Source organism: Euleptes europaea, chromosome 17, assembly GCF_029931775.1.
Source record: "Euleptes europaea isolate rEulEur1 chromosome 17, rEulEur1.hap1, whole genome shotgun sequence".
In the NCBI taxonomy this organism is placed as follows: Eukaryota; Metazoa; Chordata; class Lepidosauria; order Squamata; family Sphaerodactylidae; genus Euleptes; species Euleptes europaea.
The window spans coordinates 35975663-36001674 of NC_079328.1; the positions used below are offsets into that span (position 1 = coordinate 35975663).

The following is a 26012-nucleotide window of genomic DNA, read 5'->3' on the forward strand; positions in this document are numbered from 1 at the left end:
TCTGCGTAGCAACCCTGGACTTCCTCGGGCCGGCCCCTACTTAGCTTGTGAGAACTGTCAAGATCAAGTTAGCGTGAGTCATCTAGGTCAGGGGCACCTAAACGACTTGCGTGGTGTAGTGGTTAAGAGCGGTGGACTCTTAATCTGGAGAACCGGGTTCGATTCCCCACATGCAGGCTGCTGGGTGACCTTGGGCCAGTCACCGTTCTCTCAGAACTCTCTCAGCCCCACCTACCTTAGCCTGTTGTGGGGATGGGAAGGTGACTGTAAGCTGCTTTGAGACTCCGTAAAAGACAGAGAAAAGCGGGGGTATAAAAACCAACTCTTCTACTTCATGTCTATTCCCTTGTTGGCTTTTGTGAGTCACACCTCACTTCCTCAGATGCATAGTGGAGTCAAGCCAAGTGAGATCTGACTCACAAAAGCTGACAAGGGAACAGACTTGGTCAGTCTTTAAGGTGCCATCTCACTCCAATGTTATTTTGCAGCCACAATCTAAACACGGCTACCCCTCTGGAATTACCAATTGAAGTGACATTTCTAATCCCCAAGTATTTTCCATGATACAACAAGAGGGACGGCATCTTTAAACCAGGGCGGCAGCCAAATCCACTTGCCACAATAGGTTGCCAAGCTCAAGAAACACACACAGCAATAGCAAAGCTCCGTCAAGATCATTTCCCTTTTAATTGTTTCGGTCCCAGGGGCAGCGCCATAGCGAACATGTTACAGTAGATGCACCTGAGCAGGAAAGAAAACAGGGAGGCCCGGAAGTCCCTTTCCAGGCCTTGCTTCCTAGGATGGGGGGTGGGGGTTTCTGTTAGTCGGTGCGCGGCTACCGTGCCACAAGAAGTCACTAATACAAAGAGAAGCGAAGAAATGGAAATTCCAGTGCAGTGGACTCATCGTGTTTCTAAAGAGGACACCTCGTTTCGGGGAGTGGGGGGGCAACATCTGTGCTACATTTACAGAGTTCGCACAAAAACAAGTCGCGTGTCCCTCTTCAAAATAGCTAATAGAAGTGCCTTTCAAAGAGATTCAGCTGACTGCCTTCCTGGCCGGGTACAAAATCTCTGTGGGGGGGGGGGCGTGTACGGGCCAACAGCAGCGTACCTGCTTCGCAAACAGAGGGCCCTTCCACACATGCCGAATAATGCGCTTTGAAGCTGGATTTTACTGTGTGAATTGGCAAAAGCCTCTTGCAAACAAAGGAGCCCCGTGGCGCGGAGTGGTAAGCTGCAGTACCGCAGTCAAAAGCTCTGCCCATGACCTGAGTTCGATCTCGATGGAAGTCTGTTTCAGGTAGCCGGTTCAAGGTTGACTCAGCCTTCCATCCTTCAGAGATCGGTAAAATGAGTACCCAGCTTGCTGGGGGTAAAAGGAAGACGACTGGGGAAGGCACTGGCTAACCACCCCGTAAACAAAGTATGCTTATTAAACGTCGGGATGTGACGTCACTCATGGGTCAGGAATGACCCGGTGCTTGCACAGGGAACCTTTACCTTTTTACTTGCAAACAATAATCTAAATGCACTGAAAGTGAATTGAGCATGCATTATTTGGCATGTGTGAAAGGGCCCAGAGAGTCCCATGTTCCAGCCTGGCATTTCCAGCTAAAAGGATCTCCAGAATGCCCAGTCTCTGCCTAAGATTCTGGGCAGCTGCTGCCAGGCAGTTTAGCCCAAACCGCCCCCAAAAAGTGTGCAACTGATAAGGAGAATGGCTTCAGCCCAAAAGTACTCCTAAATCTTTCTGTAACTGGGAAGGGAACTGGAATGCTCACACCTGTCGACCTCCATTTGACATCCCACCCCCAGGATCTTTTTAGAATACTCGAAATCAGCTTTTTTTAAAAAAAAAAGCTACAGAAATAGAGGAGTGCATAACCACGGTGTTGTGCAGAAGGAAACCAAAAGCAAAAAGGTGGCATCGGGTGCAGAAACCAACTTCCTGAGAATCTAATTTTTTTGCTTTTTTTTGTTCCAAACAACCAAAAAAGCAGGTTCCTAGCCCACATGTTTGAAAAAAATGTGCATGCCCCATACACTTGGGACAATCTCAGAAGTCAGAAAAGCAGCTGAATAAAGCATTCTATTAACCAGAGGGCAGGGCTGTAGCCTGCTGACTTTCCCTAAGAGCAGCGAAAACGGAACAAGTTATGCAAAATGGTAAACACAGTGCAGAATTACGCTAAACGAGGAAAATTATCCAAAACGTTGCACAGATTTGCACCAGTCACATAATCAGTTTCTGCCAATGCACAAGTGGTATTTTTTTTTTCTCTTGTTAAAGCTCCAGGTACGCACAGCTCTGGCTAGACATACCAAGTCACGTATTGCGAGCACAGAATATCAGGGCATAGTTTCAGAGCATGTTTCTGAGTAAGAAAAAATATGCTGATACAGAAGGCTATCAAAAGTGTTCTGAGAGGGGAAGGGGGATTCCTTCCTGTACCGCACCCAGCTTGCTGCTTTCAAAAAGAAGAAACAAAAAAAACCAAACGGCCTACCTTTCTGAATAGTGTACCTACCCCCACCATTCCAGCTCTCTCCTCTTGCTCAGGCAGACCGGCAGCGTACCTGTTCCCATCGAGTGGGGGTGTATGGGGGGGAACCAGTTTTGTAAAGTGCTAATTTCTGCCTCCCAAGGGCGTACCAAAGGCAGATCAAGTACCATCAGCGTCTAAGCTAAGCAAAACATGAACCTGTTTGGGTGGCACAGGGTCTGGCCGCAAGGTGGGAGACTCCATTCGTTCCACCCTGTCTCGCAAAGTTTTTAAAAAAGGATTCCATCCACCAGATACCAACGAGAAGCCTTGCTCAGGGCCCTTGTGGATTGTACCATCGACGGCAATCCCGGAATTCCTCATTAAAACGAGGGGGCAGCTGGGAAGATTTGCGACTTGCTTGCGAGCGAATGGAAGAGCCTGGCTGTCCGCTATTGGAAACTGGATACTGGACTAGACCATGCATCTCTCTGTTCTGGAAGGACTTCTAGTCCGTTCTTATCACTACAGGCAAGGGAAGCTTGAGTTTAGTCGCTAGCTCAAACCAGTAAGGAAAACTGGGAGTGCCGTTTTTCTAACGGCCACCAACAAACCAGTCCCACAACCACAGAATCCTGCCAAGTTTCCCCAGTTCCCTTATTCTACACCGGCGTTTCTCATCCTTTTTACCCTTGTGGAACCCTTGAAATAATATTCATGTCTCAGAGAACCCCTCATATGATTTACATATGATTAGCCTATTCATCACTATTTCTCGTGGAACCCCTAGCGATTTCTCGCAGATCCCTAGGGTTCCAGGGAACCCTGGTTGAGAAACGCTGGTCTACACAATCTTAGGTCAGTCACATGACTTAGGAAAGATCACTGTAAAATCCATCGGACTCTGCTGGACATGTCCAAAGCGGGGGGGTTAATTCCACTTTATGATTTCTTCCTGTGTTTATTTTAAAGCATTTTTTCTAAAGTCACCCCTGTGGTGGTTTTATCCTGACCGGGTGGGAAAATGCCGAAGGAAGGTAAAGCACAGCTCAAGGGTGGCTTTTTCCAGTGAGAAAACAGCAGGGGACAAAAGGTTCTAAGGTTTCCCTCCTTCTACCCCTGCACTGTTCTCCTCCTCAATCAAGCAGTTATATTTGCAAGAGAAAAAGAAGTTTAAAATCAGCCCAGAAAAAATCCTAGTGGGTTGACCCGTGAGAAATGTGGGTGACTGAGAAAGATTTAACAGTTTCTATTAATTGAAACTGGATTTTCTGGTTGGTTTTAGTAATACAAACATACACACCACATGCAGGCTCCATAAAAGGCCTGTTCACGTGTTACAGTGAACACATGTACATCCTGCAGGTAAGTGTGTACATTTGTAAGAAACAGCTAATACACGGTTTGCAAATGATCCCAGGGGCTACTACCTGGGATACTAGTACCGCCATCATCTAATAAATAATTAAATCACTTGTTCTGCTGTACATGCATTAAATGTCACATGATAATTATTCAATGCATGAATAAAGAAAAATTAAGTGTGTGCTGTGCACGGATTGTACGTGTGTGCATTGTCACTTGTGAGCAAGGCTTCAGGTGATCAGGAATGTGCGGAGAGCTCATATAATCCTTCCCTCCCTTGCCTGGACTCTGATGTCTGGATTGGCCAAACTATGGTAAGTGCCAACCTCTGACCATGGTTTGAAACCACGGTTTGAAGGTTAGTACAAATCCTTCGCTTGCCCATCTTGGACATCGCAGGTAAATCTGCCAACAGAAACGGAGGAAAAGATCCGCGTGTGAGAAAAGCAGGGGGAGGAGAAGGGACCACACAGGTCCGTGGAACACTCCCGACCTTCCAACCCATGGAAGATTAGCCAGAGACTGTGAGAAGTTGTGGGACCGCCACGGGCAAAGGGCAGCAGATGCCTGTAAGAGGCCCCGGCCTTCACTGTTCTATATGGGTGAAATCATAGCAGAAGTTTAAGTTACTGGGGGGCTTTGGGATGACCGGTGGGGCGTCCGGGATGGGAATGTTCTCCAGGTCCAGCAACCGCAGCTTCAGCTCCATCGACAGCAAGATATCCAGGTCGGTCTGGGTGCGCTCGCTCGCCATGTCCCGGCCCAGAAGCACATTCAACCCGTCCGTCCACAGGCAGAACTGGAAGAGGAAGAAGGGCGCTGGCTCATCTCGATTCCAGCTCCGGCCCTGTATTGAAGGGGGGAATCTGTGCCGCCAGCTGGAAGGGTGCCCCATTCAGTGGCGGACCCACCTCTAGGGAACTGGCCCTCTGCTGAACCGCTGAAATTCACTGAGGTGAGGGGCAGAGTCTGCAATCAAACACGAGGGCTTGCGTACCACTACCCCCCCCCCCAAACTCTCTCCTACCAGATGCTTTCTCCCTAGGATGCAGCCAAGCCCACGGCGAGAGCCCCAAACCCTGCTCTAGCAACCATCCACACTGAAGACAAATTCCTCCCCCCGACCCATTCTCTTCAGGCATGAACGTTTCTCCTCCATAGCTCACCTCGTACCGCGTCGGGGCGATGAAATTCAAATATTCCCCAATGTCATAGCTTATGGAAAAGGCAAGGTCCAGGAGGTCCTGGGGGGGAAAGAGGAATACGGGAAGGACTTAAGGTGCTTTTTGGGGGGGGCACACCCCTAATAATGACCTAACGACCGCAGGCCCAGAAAAGAGTCAGATGGGCACCTGTGGCACTTCCCAGCAGCCCCAACTGCTTATGCGCACAGTTCCCAGCAAACAAGAACACGCGGCCACCTCTAAGACAGGGTTTGCTGTCATTGCCTTGCCTAGTTTCGGCTCCTTATCTGGCCTCTTCGGACTTCGTTTGCAAGTACTTGAAGGGCTGTCATATAGAGGATGGTGCCGAGTTGTTTTCTGTTGCCCCAGAAGGTTGGACCAGAACCAACGGGTTGAAATTAAATCAAAAGAGTTTCTGTCTAGACATTAGGAAGAACTTTCTAACCGTTAGAGCGGTTCCTCAGTGGAACAGGCTTCCTCGGAAGGCGGCGAGCTCTCCTTCCCTGGGGGTTTTTAAGCAGAGGCAAGATGGCCATCTGTCAGCAATGCTGATTCTATGACCTTAGGCAGATCATGAGAGGGAGGGCATCTTGGCCATCTTCTAGGCATAAAGTAGGGGGTGTGGGGGGGGGCAGTTGTGAATTTCCTGCATTGTGCAGGGGGGTGGACTAAATGACCCTGGTGGTCCCTTCCAACTCTGATTCTATGAAGTGCTAGTTTGCCATTCGGCGAGCACTTGGCTTTCCTGCCGTCAAACAAGCGGAGGGGAGGTGGAAAGTGCCATCAAGTTGCAATCAACATAAGGCAACTCTGTAGGGTTTTCAAGGCAAGAGATGAACAGAGGCGGCTGGCCATCGCCTGCCTCTGTGTTAGCCAGCGTGGTGTAGTGGTTTGGAGGGGTGGAGTCTGATCTGGAGGACCGGGTTTGATTCCCCACTCCCCCACATGAGCGGTGGAGGCTCATCTGGTGGACTAGATTTGTTTCCCCATTCCTACGCATGAACCCAGCTGGGTGACCTTGGGCTAGTCACAGCTCTCTTAGAGTGCTCTCAGCCTCACCTACCTCACAGGGTGTCTGTTGTGGGGAGGGGAAGGCGATTGTAAGCCGGTTTGAGTCTCCCTTAAGTGGCAGAGAAAGTCGGCATATAAAAACCAGCTCTTCTTCTTCTGCCTTTGTGTTAGCAACCCTGGACTTCGTCGTGGTCTCCCATCCAACTACCCACCAGGGCTGACCCTGCTTAGCTTCCGAGAAGTGACTAGATCAGGGTAGCCTGGGCCATCCAGGTCAAGGCAAACAAAGTAGGAGCCTCTCGCAAATCACAAGCTTCCAAATCTTCCTGGACAGACCCCACCGGTCGCACGCTAGGCAGACACAGCGTTTCAAGCTTGACCCTAGTCGCCAACATTTGACACCACTGAAACCCCCAAGGAGAGGGGAGGGCCCCTGTGCTAGAAACAATGGGAGGCCTGTGCCTTGTGGGGCAGCTGACACCAGAACAGAGAGCACACAAATACCCCTTCTTGCAAGGAGCTGGGGGGGGGTGCACGAGGGAAGGTGGTGGGATGGGACGCAGCAAGGGCGGGCCCAGACTGACCTTATTCTGCTTGCCGGAGCTCTTCTCCTTCGTATGTGGGCATTCCCGGCCAACCAAGAGAGCTTTCATATCTGCCACAGGAACTGTAGACAAATACATGTACAGGTTAATTCTCCTCTGAGCTGCACAGCATGTGTCCATCTTGACAGAAGGGGAACACGGAAATCAGAGTGGGGGGGCAGCATCTCTCACAGTGAAGCATGCTCAGCCTAAGAGGAACTGAGCCTGGCTTTGGCCAGGAAGGGCGGGCTAGAAATGGAAAAACATAAATAAATAAAATCTGAATTAATTCATCTCTGGCTTGAGCCTCCCCAACGAGCAAGGAAATATATTCCAGATACCACTTCTCCCACCAGTAAGGCGCATCCTACTAAAGTCTGTGCACACAAACACTTTCTGTCTAGCTGACTTGCTCCGGGCACCCTTAAGAGAAGCCCTTCTATACCCAGATGCCCACCGAGGGTCCTGGAATGTAGGTCATTGGTGCCAGGGGGAGAGGAAACAGTCTTATAAGTACACAGGATAGAGGTCGCCTACCTTTGTCCTGCAGGCTTTCGACGGGCGGGCTTTCTATACCATCTTCGACATCTCCATAGTGCAGGAATTTGTGGTTGGGAGAAAGGCGGCAGTACCAGAGCTTATCTGTCAAAGAGAGAAGGGGGGCAGAGTCACCCACACTGTAAGATGACAGGCCCAGAAATTTATGCAACAGAACTAATATAGACTGGCAATCTCCAGGAAATTTCCAACCCAGAGTAGGCAACCCTACCAGACCCTGATACTGACCCTGCCTGCGCCGGCTGCTAATCTTGCGGAAGAGGGTTCCTTCGCAGAGGTGCAGAAGCCGCTGCTGCTGGATCAGCTTGAGAAGTTCCGGTTTCAGCTGCTCTCTCAGTTCCCTGGGACCAAAATACGATGGAATGAGGGAAAAGGCCTTTCAGTAGCCTCCACACACACACACACACCACCATCCTTATAGCCAGAACGCAACATTGAGTTGGGTCCTACAAATGCAGATTTTCCTCCCCAGCTTTCCTCCAGCATCCTCCTGAAAAGACGTTGTCACAGGAATCAGGGGAGCATTGTGGACAAAACTCCCGGGAACCTAAAGAGCCGCAGCAAGAAGGGAGAATCGGGTGAAGTCGCCCCCAGCTCCTCCTTCAGCCAGTTTTGCTTCCAGCTGTAGAAGGGGGCAGGCTTTTCACAGCTTCATAAAAAATAAACTGAGATGGGCTTCGGCGTTCGTCTTTGAAGAGCCAATCCCATAATGAAGGGGCAGCTACCAAAAAGACCCTGCCACAAATGCCACCTGAATTCAACCACCCCCTCAATAAAACCTGAAACGGGGTCTCCATCCATGATTTGAACATGTGGGAAGGCTCACCAATGGGAACAGTATACAGATACAGTATACAGAGCCAGTGTGGTATAGTTGTTAAGAGTGGTGGTTTGGAGCAGTGGACTCTAATCTGGAGAACCAGGTTTGATTCCCCACTCCTCCACATGAGCTTTGGACGCTAATCTGGTGAACTGGGTTGGTTTCTCCACTCCTACACATGAAGCCAGCTGGGTGACCTTGGGCTAGTCACAGCTCTCTTAGAGCTCTCTCAGCTCCACCTACCACACAGGGTGTCTGTTGTGGGGAGGGGAAGGGAAGGTGATTGTAAGCTGGTTTGATTCTGCCTTAAGTGGCAGAGGAGGTCGGCATATAAAAACCAACTCTTCTTCTTCATCCATTAGGTGGGTACCCAGAAGCTAAAAGGCAGGGTGCAGCCAACGCAAAAACTGATTGGGGTCCATCACCCACGTACGCAAATGCACAATGCTCCAATGCCTTTGCACTCACAGGACCGGTGCAGCTAAAATCTCCTCCTGGTGCATTCGTTCTGTCTGCCGGAGGCGCAGGATCTCGCTGTAGTTCAGGGCATTCACTCGGCTCTTGAAGAGTTCCAGGGAAGTGGGCCTCAAGGTCAGGGTCCTGGTGATCTGCTCCCGAACCACTTGCATCACCTTCAGGAGACAAAAGGAATCATCCTAGCCAGATAGACAGGGAGCGTGCCCCCCAAAACCCCTCCGTAGACCTCGCTTCTATAATTCTGTGCTCACACAATAAAGAACATGTTTTCAAAATGGAATGATTCACTTTGAACACAGCAGTTCCGCTCGGCCACCAATGATTGGGTGGCACTACTGAACTCCCCCAACCCTCCCCATGTCCAGAGGTTTTCCAGTCACAGTAGCACATGAACACAGGACGTTGAGGGGGAACATGATTGCTTTCTTTAAGTATTTGAAGGGCTGCCACTTATTACCATGTATGGGTGTGAAAGCTGAACACTAAAGAAAGCTGATAGGAAGAAAGTAGATTCCTTTGAAATGTGGTGTTGGAGGAGAGTGTTACGGATACCGTGGAGTGCCAAAAGAAACCCCAAACCAGTGGGTTATAGATCAAATCAAGCCTGAACTGACCCTAGAAGCTAAAATGACTAAACTGAAGCTATTGTATTTCGGTCACATTATGAGAAGACAAGAGTCACTGGAAAAGACAGTCATGCTAGGGAAAGTTGAGGGCAGCAGGAAAAGAGGAAGACCCAACAAGAGATGGATTGACTCTATAAAGGAAGCCACAGCCCTCAGTTTGCAATATCTGAGCAAGGCTGTCAAAGATAGGACATTTTGGAGGACATTGGTTCATAGGGTCGCCATGAGTCGGAAGCGACTTGACGGCACTTAATACAGTCTCACACACTTAGAGGAGGACAGGGAGCTGTTCCTGTTGGCAGCAGAAAATAGGACTTGCAATAACGGGTTTAAATTACAGGTGGAAAGGTACCGGGCTGAATATTAGGGGGAAGGTTTTTACAGTAAGAGTTGTTCAATAGTGGAATCAGCTTCCTAGGGAGGTGGTGAGCTCCTGGCAGTCTTTAAGCAGAGGCTGGACAAACACCTGCCAAGGGTGCTTTAGATGGCCTGTATGGCCCCTTCCAACTCTATGATTCTAACTTACAAATCTGCAAGTTTATTATGCACAAAACCCACAATTTGATATGTGGCACATTTTTGCAGAACACAAAACAGAAATACGTTCAATGAGCATGATCTAAGGGTCATTTTCCACCGGTGGATGGGGGTGGGAAAGTTTTGCCCATCCCCTCCCCCTGCTGCAGACCCCCAATTCACCCCTTATGCCATTCCTGACCCCCCCTGGAGCAAAATTTGAGGGAACTCAGTGGGGCTACAACAGCAGAGGAGAGGCAAGGAATTCTGTTCCGTGGGCATGTGCCTTCCATCTGCAGAAAATGGCCGCTGGGTTCGACTTGATTTATTTAGTTACGGAATTCTGATACTATCCAAAATAATGGCACCACTTAGTCTATCTGAAATATCAAGGTCAGTATTGTCTACTCAGACTGGCAGCAGCTCTCCACAGACAGAAGTCTTCCTCAGCACCTGCTGCCTGGTCCTTTTACCTGAAGATGCCGGGAATTGAACCTGGGATCTTCTGCATGCAAAGCAGAGGCTCTTCCACTGAGCCACAGCCCTTCCCATTTCCTGGCCTGGGCATTGCAAGCTTTCCCCTTTTAAAATGCTCGCCCAGGTTTCCCTTCATTACCAGTCCATCCTTTCCAGCTATGTTTTCCACCTTCTTAATTCCCTGGGCTGGCAACCAATCCAAGTGTTTTAAAAAAAAAAAAACAGGCAGGGTGGTAAAACACCAGTCAAACAGCAGCTTTATTGGGTCTGCATCACAACCTGCTCAAGATCAGCCTCTTTGGTTTCCCCGTACTGGTAACGTATCCCTGAGCTCTGGAGAAAAACAGGGCAAGGCCTCACCTTGTCAAAATCTTCCTGCGTCGCCCGCATTTCCTTCCAGGTCTTGTTCAACAGCTGGATGCAGATACAGAAGAGCTCCTCGAAGAAGTGCTCTTGGCCGAAGAACATGGGGTAAAAAGCCTGGGCGGTCTCAGAGCCTGTAATGACACAGCAACAGGGTCTCTGGGCCATCCCGCTCTTCCTTTCATTTCTAAAGCTTCAAAGGAGAAAACATCCAAGACGATTGCCGATATCCACTCTCCCTCATGCTCTACCCCAAACCCTGGATTGGGTCCTCACAGCAATTTTTAAATGGCTAAAATCTCCTCTAAGAGCCCTGTGGCGCAGAGTGGTAAGCTGCAGTACTGCAGTCCAAGCTCTGCTCATGACCTTCCGATCCCGATGGAAGTCGGTTTCAGGTAGCCGGCTCAAGGTTGACGCAGCCTTCCATCCTTCCAAGGTCGGTAAAATGAGTACCCAGCTTGCTGGGGGTAACGTGTAGACAACTGGGGAAGGCACTGGCAAACCACCCCATAAACAAAAGTCTGCCTAGTAAACGTCAGGATGTGACGTCACCCCATGGATTAGGAATGACCCGGTGCTTGCACAAGGAACTACCTTTACCTTTAAAATCTCCTCTAAAATTGTGTCAGTGGCCACAGGTCACCCCATGGCAGCCGCCATGTCTAGTTTGGCTCTTAGAGGCTGAGAAGACAGGTCTTGTGAAATAAAATGGTAATGGTGTGTGTACCTGTGAGGAAGAATATAATTCTACAGGCTGCAGCCCCTCAGTAATCTGTCCTCTGTCTTCCCAGGTGACTAAATGAACAATGCCCAAATTCATTCTCTACAACCGAGCCACCTATTCTTCACCTCCTCAACCAGTAGGAGTTGCCCATCACAGCAATATGTCTTCTGCTTTGTAGGCCTTATTTTTATTTATTTACTTAAAACGTTTATTAGCCGCCTTTCTTCCTTACGGAGCTCAAGAGTGACACACCCACACGGCCCTCTGAGGGGGCAGGATTATCGGAAAGGGAAGGCCCGCTGCGTTATCGTATCCCTGGCCGGCTCATAAAGGTGGCCTCAACAAACGCAGCAGGACCACAACACCAAAGGATTATGGGTCACAGAGAGGGCGTTAAGCACTCACAAGGCTCCCCCACGTGTAGGATCTCGCAGAGAATGAAGGCCAGCTGGATGCTGCTCCGGGCAAACGGGCACTCGTGCTTGTCTTCTCGGCTGCTGTTCTCGAGGACGAACTGAGAGAAAGAGACAACGGTCAGAGCCTCCTCAGCCCCATTAAAGGCACAGAAGCTAGGCAAGAGAGGCAGCATAGCCATTAGGCTCAGGGGTCGGTTTATTTTTTATTGGTTTTACTTCATTTATACCCCACTTTTCTCCCCAACAGGGACCCAAAATGGTTTACAACAGGGGTGTAGAACTCATTTGTTACGAGGGCCGGATAGGACGTAAATGTCACTTCAATCAATCCATCAATTGACCTTTATTGGCATACAGTCAGAAACATAGCATAAGCAGTGCACAAAATTCTCTGTCCGTACATTTTCAGTTTAAATATAATTTAAACTTTGATCCTAGCCTTGACAACTTCCACCAGAAATTCTGCCACCTTTGAAGTGACTTCAGGAATAGAATCATTCATTAAAAATCGGCATACGGAGGATTCTTGGCTAAATTTCTTTTTATCAATCAAGGGTAAAATTGTTTTCTTACGAGGGCCATAAATGTCACTTGGTTGGGCCGGGACATGCCTCGCCAGCCCAGATCGACAGTGGGGGTGGGGGTGGGTGGCTGCCTCAGCTGGATAAGAGCTCTCAAGGGGGCATATGTTTGACACCCCTGGTTTACAACATTCTTCCCGTCTCCATTTTATCCTCACAACAAAACTGTGTGGTAGGTGAGGCTGAGAGAGTGAGATTGGCTGAACTTCACCCGGTCAGCTTCCATGACAGAGTGGCGATTCGAGTCTACATCACACATGGTCACACATGAAGCTACCTTATATTGATTCAGACCATCGGTCCATCAAGGTGAGTATTGCCTGCTCAAACTGGCAGCGGCTCTCCAGGGTCTCAGGTCTTCCACTTCTCCTACTGCCTGGTCCTTTTAACTGGTGATGCCGGGGACTGGACCTAGGACCTTCTGCATGCCAAGCAGAGGCACTTCCACTGAGCCACAGCTCTTCTGCATCTCCCAGATCCTACTTCAACACTCTAACCACCACACCACCACCTTTTTCCCCAAAGTGGACCCCAAAAATAGCTGACATCCCCATTCTCCTTTCCATTTTATCCTCACAACAACCCTTTGAGGTAGGTGGCCCAAGGTCACCCAGGGATTTTTCCATGGCTGAGCGGGAATTCAAAATATGGCTCCCCCAGTCCTTCATCTGACACTCCACCACACCAGCTCTCGTTATAATAATGCACTATACGGGCACCTCTTGTTCCCCAGTGGAAATGTCTGTATCTGCATTAAATGCATCCAGTGCACATTGGATAAAAGAGAGTGACGAGAATTTATGTTGGCTCAAAACAGTCCTTCAAAATTACAACAAGATTACATCTGACAACAGAAATCAATTAACATCTCAGGAAGGTTCACTCACAAGGCAATCCACAATCCCAGGAGGGACTGTGGCTCAGTGGCAGAGCATCTGCTTGGCATGCAGAAGGTCCCATTTTCAACCCCCAGCATCTTCAGTTAAGGGGACTAGGCGAGTAGGTGATGTGGAAGACCTTCGCCTGAGACCCTGGAGAGCCACTGCCGCTCTGAGTAGACAATACTGATTTTGATGGACCAAGGGTCTGATTCAGTATAAGGCAGCTTCATGTGTTTCTGTGTCCCAAAGCTGCCCAAGACCAAGTCAGAAAAATGGGTCCACGTCCCTTAATAACTATTCTGATTGGCAAGAGCTCCCCACGATGTCAGCCAACATCCTCCAACCTGACATCCTTTCACTGAAGATGCTTAAGCTTGAATTGGGGAACTTCTGTATTTAAAGCAGGAGCTCTACCATGATGCGGCAGCCCCTCCCCAACACAATAAACACAGAAAGCATTAAGAAACACGTGTGGGGGGGGGGAGGAACACCCTCGCAAAAGATAACAGGTTCTTGCATTACTCGGCTGTAGGCACTTGGGAAGTGTCTGGAGAAGTAGACCATACAGTCCAGGGCCAGGAGCCCAGGAGGGAAGCGGTGCAAATCCATCGCAGGATTACTGTTATTCTGCAAAAGAAAATATAAAAATGCAGACTTCAGGTTTTCTTGCACCATGGGTAAAACACACACAATGCCAATGAAGGGCTGGTTGAAACATGTGCTGCTGCACTGTCTCTTCTATAATGACTTTGTGTGTGTGCTATGTGCTGTCAAGTCGCTTCTGACTCATGGCGACCCTATGAATCAGTGTCCTCCAAAACAGTCCATCTTTGACAGCCTTGCTCCGGTCTTGCAAACTGAGGGCAGTGGCTTCCTTTATAGAGTCAATCCATCTCATGTTAGGTCGTCCCCTTTTCCTACTGCCATCCACTTTTCCTAGCATTATTGTCTTTTCATAATGTAACCAAAATGATGACTTTAGATACATATTTATTACACCTATCCCCCAAAAAGTCCCAGCAAGATCAGAGGAATAGTAAACCTTTCTTCTTGCAGATTTTAAATCTGAAACCTCGGATTAGAGTTGCTAGATTCTGTGCAGCTGCCGGAGTCTACTAAGGTACAGTGTTGATTTAGTGACACGCATTTGCTTTTTTAATATCTCTTAATGGCAGATTGTGTATGTGTTCTTATACCCAATCTGTTAATGTATGTTTTATTCTGCGGGTCTTATGACTGTAATAAATGACTGACTGATTGAATACAGGGCTAGCAAGTTTGTGGCACATTCAGGCGCGCTCTGCTTCACAGAAGGGGACCAGGGAGACGAATCCTAAGGATGGCAGGTTGCCCCTCTCTTTTAAAGGAAGTGCCCAGCCCCCAAGGCTGCAGATATATACACTTGAAACCATGTCAGCTGCATCTGTAAAAAGCTCTGGAGTTTGGGGGGCAGGAAGAACTCTCATCTCCTGGCAAGTGCCTGCTTCCAGTCACTTTCCACCAAATAGCTATCCCTCCAGTGGTGGAAAGCGCCGTCAAGTCACAGCCAGCATATGGCAACCCTGTAGGGTTTTCAAGGCAGGAGATGAAAAGAGGTCGTTTGCCATTGCCTCTCTCTGCATAGCGACCCTGGTATTCCTTGGTAGTCTCCCATCCAAGGACCAACCATGGCCAACCTTGCTTACCTTCCAAGATCTGACAAGATTGGGCTACCCTCCCTGATCCTTAAAGGAAAACAAATCCTAATTAAAACAGGAGTGGAATCTAGATTTTTAAACTAGCCCAAATAACATTCAGAATACAGTATGCAAATTGCAAATACTTATGCAAGATGTACAGATTTTTTTCCACATGCTGAATTTATTTACATCAGCTACTATGAAGAAAATCCATGCTACGTGTAACTCTTACCGTTACAGCCTAACACTGAACATGTTTTAAAATATGTAATGCCCAATGACATTGCAAGTTCCCTTAACCTTCCCTGCATTTCCAGACCTAAGCATGGTTCAAAGATGGATGCAATAGGAAAATCTGCAACACAGGATTTCCAGAATAACTGAGGTGCCGTGTCTGGCCTGAAAGAGACGTTTTCTCAGAGTCCGATTTTAGATTTTTAAAAACAATTTGCTTTGAATGAGGAGGCTTCCCCGGTGCTAACCTCCAGCAAAACATGCCCTGGGGGCACGTGGAGTGTTTTGCTGCCCTCCCTCTGCTTGCAGGACACGGCCCTCAGGAACGATACCCCAGCAAGTGCTCACCACAAAGCCCAGCTTGCGGAATTCCTTGGCGCAGAGAGAGCGCCGGCGTTCTGTGTTGAAACTGCCGGCAGAAGATTCGTTCTCCAACTCGAAGGCGGAGTGGCGCAGTGACTGGAGAAGTTCCCTCTGCTCCTGTGCGCAGAACGTAACTGCAGTTATGTCCTCAGGTCAACATACAAAGGCGCCTCATGCCCAGCCAGGGCATCTCGGTCCATCCAGCCCAGGTCAATCTACTCCGAGCTCCCAAAGGAACAAGGCAGGGACCTTTCCCAGTTCTGCTACCCAAAGTCCTTTTCCCTGGAGATGGACCCTCCCGCCAGAAAAGGTATCCCTCAACCAAAAAAGCTTCAATCAGCACATGTGGGATAAACCAACAGAACAGACATTAGGTCCGCTCTTATTCCTTTGAGAAGAAGAAGAAGAGTTGGTTTTTATACGCCGACTTTCTCTACCATTTAAGGAAGAATCAAAGTGACTTACAATCACCTTCCCTTCCTCTCCCCACAACAGATACCCTGTGAGGTAGGTGAGGCTGAGAGCTCTAAGAGAGAGCTGTGACTAGCCCAAGGTCACCCAGCTGGCTGTGTGGGTAAGAGTGGGGAAACCAACCCGGTTCACCAGATTAGCATCTGCCTCTCATGTGGAGGAGCGGGGAATCAAACCCAATTCTCCAGATTAGAGTCCACTGTTCCAAACCACCGCTTTTAAACATGGTGACATGAGCCAAGGCCGCAAGTTTTGCCTTTTTTCTTCTTCTTCATTATTTGGAAAATTTGTATGCAGCCTCTTCAGGGCTTGGCTGGAGTTGCCTCCTAACAGAAAAATACTAACAAGCAAACAAAACAATAAAAAGAAGTCAAGCCATAAAAACCCTACCAGAACATAAAGGAGCATAAAATAAAACAGAAACAGTCTAAAATTATATTGCTAGAACCATCTTCAAGTTCCGAGCAAACCATCAGAACAGTTAAAAAAAAAAAAAGACAGATCACTCCTCAGTTAAAAGCCTGGGTAAAGAGAAACATTTTGGCCTGGCGCCTAAAAGAAAGTAAGGTAGGCGCCCCATCTCTGGTCACCATCCGTCTTACCTCTGCAGGTGAGGGGCACAGACAGCAGGCTCAAGAAGATGTTAACTGACAGGCTGGTCAATATAGGAGGAGAAGGCGGTCTTTATTAAAAACCTCTTCTCAGCTTTCCCTAATAGTGTCTTCTCACCCTTTGGGGCTCGTATCAAAATGTGGGGTGGCACTCCAAGTGAGGGGGAGCAAGCTACATAAAGATGTCACCCCACTGGCTCAAGAGAACCAGCATGGTGTGGTGGTTAAGAGTGGTGGTTTGGAGCAGTGGACTCTGATCTGGAGAACCAGGTTTGATTCCCCACTCCTAATCTGGTGAACTGGATTTGTTTCCCCACTCCTACATACGAAGCCAGCTGGGTGACCTTGGGCCGGTCACAATTTTCTTAGAGCTCTCTCAGCCCCACCCACAACACAGGGTGTCTGCTGTGGGGAGGGGAAGGGAAGGTGATTGTAAGCCGGTCTGATTCTTCCTTATGTGGTAGAGAAAGTCGGCATATAAAAACCAACTCTTCTTCTTCTTAAGAGAGGAGGGAGCAGACAAAGGGAAAGGATTGCATCAGTCACGCCAACAGGATGGGTGATGAGCAAGGGTGGGGGAACTGTGACGGAAGAGGAGGGAAAAAGAGGCAGACCTGTGAATAAGGATCCATGGGTGTCCTCATCCGATGTTCCAGAAGGTTCAGAGTTAGGGATTGCAGCACGTAGAGGTAATGGGCCATCTCGTCACCCATTGGCTCCAAGGCATGGACGATGTTCTGGAGGAAAGGTACCACACAGCTGATCTCCACAGCTGGTCACCTGCACTGCCCCGCCCTTTTCTCCCACAATGCAATCTTCCAACACCCCACCCACCCCATCAATGGGGATGAGACACCTGTCCACCAAGGTCAGAGAGGAGCAGGAAGCAGCCTGGCAAAGAACAGCTGGGAGCTGGTTGGAGACATGCTGATCCTGGGTGGGTTCCTCAAAATGCTGGAAGCGGGAAACTCTGAGGTGAGCGTGCCAAGTCCATGACAAGAAAATGGATGCCATTTGGAGAGCCCCAAATGCCCAACGGGGCGCTCACCTTGTGAATAAATTGCCGGAGGTTCTTCTCCCCCAGGTAGTCCATCATGGCCTAGAAACAGAAAGGGGGCAAAAAGATGATCCTGGCCTTACAAGGCCTTTGAGGCAGAACAACAGGCAGGTTCTTACCCAAGGTGACTCCACCAGTGTGGTGTAGTAGTTAAGAGGGGTGGACTCTAATATGGAGAACCGGGTTTGATTTCCCGCTCCTCCACATGAGCGGCAGACTCTAATCTGGTGAACCAGGTTGGTTTCCCCACTCCTCCACATGAAGCCTGCTGGGTGACCTTAGGCCAGTCAGTTCCCACCTACCTCACAAGGTGCCTTCTGTGAGGAGAGGAAGGGAATGTGATTGCAAGCCGCTTTGAGACTCCTTAATGTAGAGAAAAGTGGGGTATAAAAACTTCCTTTTCCTCTGAAATTAGGCCAGTGTTGACCGAGGCCAGAGCCTCTTCTGTGGTGGCTCCCCATTTAGGGAATCCCCAGAGATACTCAATGGTGCCAAGTCTGCTTTCCTTTTGTTTTGGTGTAGATTTGGGGAAGAATGGAGTCGGTGGAGATGGGGCTATTCTCTCCTCATCACACGCACAAAAATTGGCCACTACTACATACAACGTTGGGACAATCGACCTTTCCCCTCTCCTACCGGCTCTCCTTCCCCACAGATGGACTATGGGAACAAGTGATCTCCCCTTACCCTCCTCTCCGGCTCACTGGCGTTGAGGAGCAGAGCAATAAGGAGAGCCATAGCTTTCAGCTGCAGCGGCTGAATCATCCTAAAAGAAAAAAGGGAGCAAAGGGGGGGGGGGTAACTGAGCATCATACAGCTGCCATAAAGGTTGGGATCTCCCCGCCCCCAACCCACAGCTCCCCCACAGCAAGGCCTCTGGCCAAACCACAAGCAATGTGGGGGCACTGGTGTTTGGACCTCCGGATGTAAAGCCGAGCAGCCAAAAAAGCAGCCAGTGGGGAGGGAAGCAAGATAAAAAACAGAAATTCTCTCTTCCCCTCTGTGCCATTTTCCCAACCAGAAATGCCCCTCCGCTGGGATGCGCTTTTAAGCTAGAAAAGGGGTGGTGGTACCAAAACAGGATTATTAGGGACTACTTTTTTTTTCTTTCCCAAACCTAGTTAGCTGCAGCCTTTTTGGGGAAAGTCACAGTCAAAGCACCTTTATACAATATGTAGATAGGAAGGTGCACGTTTTTGCCGGTCGAACCCACATCAGATTCCTTTTTTCTTGTCCCAGCCCCCCCCCCAATCATCACACCCCCATGGCCCCCCTGCCCCCCATAACATTTCCGGCCTTTTAAAAAAAATTGGTAATTGACATTGCCGTAGCTTGACATTATAATAATATGTCAATTTCTGATTAACACCCTCTAATGGTGTGGGGGGGATTTATTTGTTCAATTTTGATCCCATTCTTCCCAAACGAGACAGGCTCAGAGCGGTTAACAATATTCCATGTCATAACAAACGTACAAGCAATATAACCAATGTCACTCTAAAACCAGAAAATAACAACAGATCTAAAATGCTTAAAAGCGGCAGGACCAGGCAAGCCATGTGTGGGGGAAACAACCACACAGACCACTCCATTGCCGCCATCACTGCCTCTGATGGGTGGCTTGTTCTGAGCAAACTGTGAACATAAGAAAGGCCACGCTGGATCAGGCCAAGGCCCATCAAGTCCAGCAGCAGTTTTATTCTCTATTCCTCGTCTAATTATGGCCAGCATGGAATTTGCTTGTAGAAGGTCCCAGGTTCAATCCCCGGCATCTCCAGTTAAAGGGACTAGGCAAGTAGGTGATGCAAAAGCCCTCTGCCCAAGACCCTGGAGAGCCACTGCCGGTCTGTGCAGACAATACTGACTTTGATGGAACAAGGGTCTGATTCAGTATAAGGCAGCTTCATGTGTTCATGCCTTTTTTTGCAGCAGCCGCACACTGGGTTGACATCTTCATCGAGCGGACTTAACTAAACGAGACAGACTTGGATAGCAGAGAGGAGGGACTTTGAAGGAGGGGGGGTTACACTCACTCCTCCACTCAAGAAAACGGAGGTGGTTAGAAATAAAATGGGACAAGCCTGTTCCCAAGTAGCAGCCGATGGCTTGTTCCACGCTTACTCTTGCAGAAGGGCCATGAGGCGATCCAGGGTCACTTCATGCTTGACCAGCTCAAAGAGTGAGTGGCTGGTGGGAACCATGTTCTCCAAGATGGCCAGCGAGATCTGCCGGATGGAGGGGTCCATTGAGGCGACATTGACATAGCTCACGATCTGCAGCCAGGGAAGAGGATAAGAGAATCAAACAAACCGATTACCACTCCAGACTTGACTGTGAGATATTGATAATTGTATTTATGGCTGCAATATTACATCCCCTCATTTAAGAGGGTTACATACACAAGGATTAGTTTTCCTTGTGTATGGAAGTCTAAAACAGAGGAAGGCTTGCAGTTTTATATTTTAAAGGTTACTTTGAAATAACAACGCACACATAGCCATAAAGATTTTTTATACATTTATGTATATCTTGTGAGTCTGGAACGTTGATTGCTTAGACCACTGAAGAAGGCTGTATGGCCGAAACGCGTATGGTCAGAGTATAATTGTGTTATTTTATGCCTTACTGTGTTATATAGGTCAATTTGGTAGGGTATTGCAATACCCTATATGTGTTATATGTGGTATTAGATTTTATCCTGAAATAAATGTGTACATATTTTGTACTTACATAATTTTTAGAGTGTATAACCTTGGGCCTTGGATTTTTACTTTTATTTATATATTCTTGATCTTTTGGGTACTTAATTCTGGTGTTTAGGTTTAAATTCCCCCCTCCTTTGTTACTGGTGTAATTATTTTTGGTTCCTCCCAAGCAATCCCAGAAACTGTCATTTTCGGAGGGTGCAAAATAATTATTTGGCCAGAAATCCTTAGCTGCCTTACAAAATTAATTTGAACCCAAGACGTATACGTTATAGGGTTTATGCCTGCAGATAAGACACCAGAAGAATCAGAGAGCTGTACAATAGTACAGATATTCTATTTGGTGACTGCTGTCATCTCCATCTGAGCTCCACTTGGGCAGGCGATTGAGCGGGACTTTTCAAAATGCTTCAGCAGCTCATAGGGACTAGAAACTTACTTTATTTATTAAATAGTCTGCAGTTGTTTGCACACACACACTTTGACTATGGCAGAGTACACAGTAAATGTGGTGAGTAAATCTCTCACATCCTCTTTTTAAGGGCCCCAGGCTAGGAAAGGCCTTTGACACCATAGAGAGGGAGGTCAGGATAACCAGCCCAGACAGATTTCCATTACGAAACTAGCTTAAAAAGAAGTATAAGTGACTTTTTGTGGTTCCTCTGTAATGAGCAAAAGTCCAGAGTTTTCTACGAGTGGTAGCTCAGTCATCTGCCTCGTAAAAGAAATGCATGAATTCCCCCGTAGCCACCCTTCAGTCTTCTTTGGCTTCTTATAGTGCACAGAAGAGCTCAACCTGATTGGCCAGCTGCCCATCTCCTAAAATACACAAAGATTTACCAGCCATAGTGCCTCCCAACCAGGGATTTAGAGACGATGCCCTTCTGTGTCTGAGGTAACGCTTACTTTTTTAATGAAGGTTGGACTGAGGGTCTCCCAAGAAACGAAGTCGTGTTCCATCAGCTCCATGAAGGCCTTCAGGGCATGTGCTAGAGTCTCCCCTGTACTGGAGCAACAGACAGCAAACAGGGTGAGAAGACCCTAGAAGCGCCACCCATGAGGGGCCAGAGCAGGAGGAAGAGAGATACCCAGAAACCACAGGGGTGATGCATTAGAGACACCTAGAAAAAGAGAGGGAAAGGGAAAGAAGGAAGGAAGGAAAGGGAAAGGAAAGCAAGGAAGAGGAGAACGTTTCAGAATGAACATTCCCAGAAAAAGGAAGATTCCAGAAAGGCAGGAAGCAAAGCTAGAAAACGCACACTTCTGTTCTGGTGAGCCAGCATGGTGTAGTGGTTAAGAGCAGTGGTTTGGAGCAGTGGAGTCTGATCTGGAGAACCGGGTTTGGTTCCCCACTCCTCCACAAGAGCGGCGGAGGTTAATCTGGTGAACTGGATTTGTTTCCCCACTCCTACACACAAAGCCAGCTGGGTGACCTTGGGCTAGTCACAGCTCTCTTGGAGTTTTCTCAGCCCCACCTACCTCACAGGGTGTCTGTGGTGGGGAAGGGAAGGTGTTTGTAAGCCGGTTTGATTCTTCCTTAAGTGGTGGAAGAAGTCGGCATATAAAAACCAACAATGATGATGATAGAACAATGTGTAAATCTCTAAATGATAGCTCCCATCCACTTGACATGGGAAAGGTCATACTGAAATATGCTGGCTTGTGCTTGCGCGTTGCAGGCGGTAGGAAAGATTAGGCAGGCTCACTCACTTGTTCTCCTCTTCCACAATGAGGAAGAGCTGGTGCAGGCCGTTCCTGCTAATGAATTCCTGAGCGAACGCAACATCTCTGGAAAGGCTGGCCAGCTTCTTCAAAGAGTCGGTCTTGACGTTCACGTGGTTGCTCTGGATCCCACTGTATAGTTTCACTGCCTCGTGATCCTGCCAGAGAGAGAAGCAGGGAGATAATCAGACAGTAACATCCCCACCAAAGAGGCTAGCAGCCCAGGGGTGTAAGATACACAAGGGTTAAGCATGGCAGCCAAATAGGCCTTATACAGCCCGATCACTCTGGGCATCGTTGGAGGCCCTGCTTTGGGTGCCCCGGTCTTCTGAGATTAGGCAGGTGGCAACCTGCGACAGGATCTTCTTAGTCGTGGTACCAAAACTTTGGAACCCTCTCCTGAGGGAGATTCATCTGTCCCCTTTGGTTGCCCTCTCCCGCCAGCCAGTGAAGCCTTTTTTGTTTTGTTCGCCATTCCCTCAATGATCCCTCCCTCCTGACCAATGCTTCAATTGCGTTTTTGTTATGTCTTTGTTATGTGTTTTACCTCAGTTTTTAATTGTTTTAATGATGTATGTTTGGGGGGGGTTGATTTAACTGGTTTAAAATGTGGTTTTATTATGTGTGTTTTAATTTGTTTGCTGCCTTGTGAGGATATACATTTCGAAGAAGAAGAAGAAGAAGGTTTTTATATGCAGACTTTCTCTACCACTTAAGGAAGAATCAAACCAGCTTACAATCACTTTCCCTTCCCCTCTCCACAACACACACCCTGTGAGATGAGTGAGGCTGAGAGAGTGTGACTATCCCAGGGTCACCCAGCTGGCTTCATGTGTAGGAGTGGGGAAACCAACCCAGTTCACCAGATTAGCCTCCGCCGCTCATGTGGAGGAGTGGGGAATCAAACCCAGTTCTCCAGATCAGAGTCCACCGCTTCAAACCACTGCTCTTAACCACTTCCTGCTAACACACTGGTTCCCAACCAGGGGTCCACGGACCCCCAGGGGTCCGCGAGAACTAAATTAAGGTCTGCAAAACAAAGTTATAAACCCATAATAAATTAATATTTTCAATTAAAAGTTCTCTATTAGAATAATATTTGAATATATATTTTTATAAGTTTAATGTTTAACTAACAGTGATGATTAAAGTTTATTTTCAAATTCTCTGAATTTTTATTTTGAACCTTGGGGTCCCTGCACCGAACAAAAAAGTCCTAGTGGTCCCTGGTCAAAAAAAGGTTGGGAACCACTGTGCTAACAGCATGACGACACACATTTTTAAAGGACACTTTCTAGAAAAAGCACGCAGCAGCAAACACACACACACACACACACACACACACACAAATAGTTTCCCTCGCTCTATAAGCCCTCCAGGAGCCCCGTGGCACAGAGTGGTAAGCTGCAGTACTGCAGTCCAAAGCTTTGCTCATGACCTGAGTTCAATCCCAGTGGAAGTCTGTTTCAGGTAGCCGGCTCAAGGCTGACTCAGCCTTCCATCCTTCCGAGGTTGGTAAAATGAGTACCCAGCTTGCTTGGGGTAAAGGGATGATGACTGGGGAAGGCACTGGCAAACCACCCCGTAAAACAAAGTCTGCCTAGAAAACGTCGGGATGTGACGTCACCCCATGGGTCAGGAATGACCCGGTGCTTGCACAGGGGACCTTTACCTTTACCTATAAGCCCTCCAGATCATCGACGGTAAGGAGAGCAGGTATGAAATGCAGCTGGAGTAACAGAGGGGAAATCCGGAAGGCAGAATGAGGATTTGAAGCCAGATCTTTCAGAGCCTAGTCTAACCACTACATCACACCGGCCCTCAGTTTGGGAGAGATCCAGATTAGCCCCACATGGAAAATGTGTGAAGGAGAGGTGGTCTTGACAACGTGCAGCAGTTACAGTTTTATGAAGCAACCCACCGGCGCGGTAGTCAGCTGCAGGATGCTCCCATTCTTAATCTCTCCACGGTTCTAGCAAGACAAGACAAAAATGGAAATGGTTACAGAATCCAAATCTTGCATCCGGCAGAGTGGCGGCAATAGCCTAGGAACAAGGGATCGGCCGAGGGTTGAGACAGCACTCACCGACTCCGTGATGTAGGCCTGCTGGCCGTCTACATATTGGAGGGCGTAACGCTCCGAATTATTCAAGTTCCACCTGTAACAGAGGCCACCAAAAGGGCTTGAGCTACACACACACACACAGAGAAAAAGGTTGGCTGCCTACCTTCATGCTGCAGGTGGGGACACCCTTTTTGAATCCTCTCCAAGATTTTAACCCCCACACCACATGTGAAAAATTGGCACATCGGGGAATAAGGTTCTATCCCACCTTACTCTCATAGATGTTAGTTTTCTGCTTGTGAGATTACATTGTTTTCTTTTTTTTAACTCAAAGGAACATTAAACATTTTTATGGAGTCATCAGCATTTTTGGAGTAATGCAGTCTGTTTTACTACCTCATTTTGCTGCATTTAAACTAGATCTCCGAGTTCATTGCTGTGACTTGGTTGTGTCAATTCTGCACCTCCTAGGGCACCGCATGTCTAAAGACAACATTCCCACATTCCAGGAGAGGTGATTAATATGCTTAAGGAGATCCTTGCTTACAGTGTTTAGTATTCCTATAGGGTCCCACAAGGAAACAATTGACTTAAGGTGATTTTAGAAAGCAGTCTACCTGTTTGTTTGTTTTGTTTTTTAAGAACTTTCCAGAGCTCTCTGTGCTCTGGGATAATCCTGTTTTAATTCTTTGCCAAGAAAGTTGTATTCTACAGCTTGCATAAACTATGCTAACTACGCAGGATTCATCTGATACCATCCTGTATATTTTGTTCCAGTTTCAAATTTCAATACCTTTATTGTCATGCCATCAAGCAGTCGATTGTTCCAGTTTTGCTAATAATCCAACAGATTAATAAAAGGGTGGAACTAACGTTGCACAAAATGTTGAAACTAAACAGAAACTGAGCAACTCAGGCTATGAAATTTTAACATGAAAATCTATATTGCAAACATTTCAGAAATAGCAGTTATACATAATCTTCATACATTCAATACAAGTTGGAGAATCCAACTACATGGAACAAAGTCAGTTGTGACATAAATCCACTCGATATATCAATGCAACTAGACAATAACATATAATGTCTCATATGTACAGGTGATTATTCACGTAAGTGCAATTGACTTTGTTCCATGAAGATGGATTCTCCAACTTGTATTGAATCATCCAACAGAAACAACAACACATAATTTGTTTTTTGCTTCAGAACTATACCATTGTACTCCTATAATCAATTTATTTGGCTACATTTGCAATTGGCCAAAACTTGTATGATTCAGCCATTTAATACAGTGATGACCCTACTTTTCCAGCCTTCCACAAAACTGCATGTTTTTAGTGTTTTCTATTTGGAAAGTGTATACGAACAGCCAACATCTCACACCAATTTCTGGTAAAGCTGCTCTGCCGCAAGGCGAAGGCGATCAGCAGAAATTACTTACGCTTCGCAAACTTCTTTCACAACCGCAGACAAGGGCTTCGCCTGAAATCAACAAACATCACAGAGAGACTTCAGCATGAGTTGATCCCTACAGATCCAACACGGGCAACGAAGCCGATCATTTACGCTCCAAATCCATTGAAAGGATCACAAGCTGGGATGCTATTCAATAAAGTACTTAGAAGAAGAATAAATCCAGACTTGGCAAGTAATGCGAGGCATAAAACGGCAAGAAAAGAAAGTGCTACCTGGTTGAGTTCGATGAGCTGGGGGATTGCCCCCATCATCTGGACTGCAATTTTCACAACATCTTTGGAGGGCGGCATGGTCCCACTGGGCCCGTTTCCGCTTCAAAGTGGCTCCTGGAAGACAATGAGGCGTCAATGAGAACTCTCCAGGGAGCAGCCAAGGTCCAAACTAGACATGAGAGCATCCAGAGGTTGGACCTGTGGACACCATCATGTCTAGTTTGGCCCTGAGAGGTCCACCCACCACCAAGAAGAACCACCAAGAGAGGAAGAGAGATTTTTCTACCACTTGGACACATCCCTAGAAATTCAGCAGCTTGCAGACAAAGCACATCCATCCCAGCAC

General features: G+C 47.8%; 1 protein-coding gene across 1 annotated transcript; it reads right to left on the reverse strand.

Annotated features, from left to right (window-relative positions):
* Window positions 1–4423: 4423 nt before the first annotated feature.
* ELMO3 (engulfment and cell motility 3) lies at window positions 4424–25759 on the reverse strand. Its single transcript, XM_056862491.1, has 20 exons — window positions 25667–25759; window positions 25420–25460; window positions 23997–24069; window positions 23832–23882; window positions 21899–22068; window positions 21095–21194; window positions 19605–19756; window positions 18171–18249; window positions 17475–17525; window positions 17041–17163; window positions 15330–15461; window positions 13591–13695; window positions 11596–11704; window positions 10464–10600; window positions 8476–8639; window positions 7416–7528; window positions 7167–7271; window positions 6630–6712; window positions 5017–5094; window positions 4424–4649 (listed from the first exon to the last, which is right to left on the reverse strand). The coding sequence occupies exons 1-20, from the start codon at window positions 25742–25744 to the stop codon at window positions 4437–4439; spliced, it is 2157 nt and encodes a 718-aa protein (XP_056718469.1). The 5' UTR covers window positions 25745–25759; the 3' UTR covers window positions 4424–4436.
* Window positions 25760–26012: the final 253 nt, after the last annotated feature.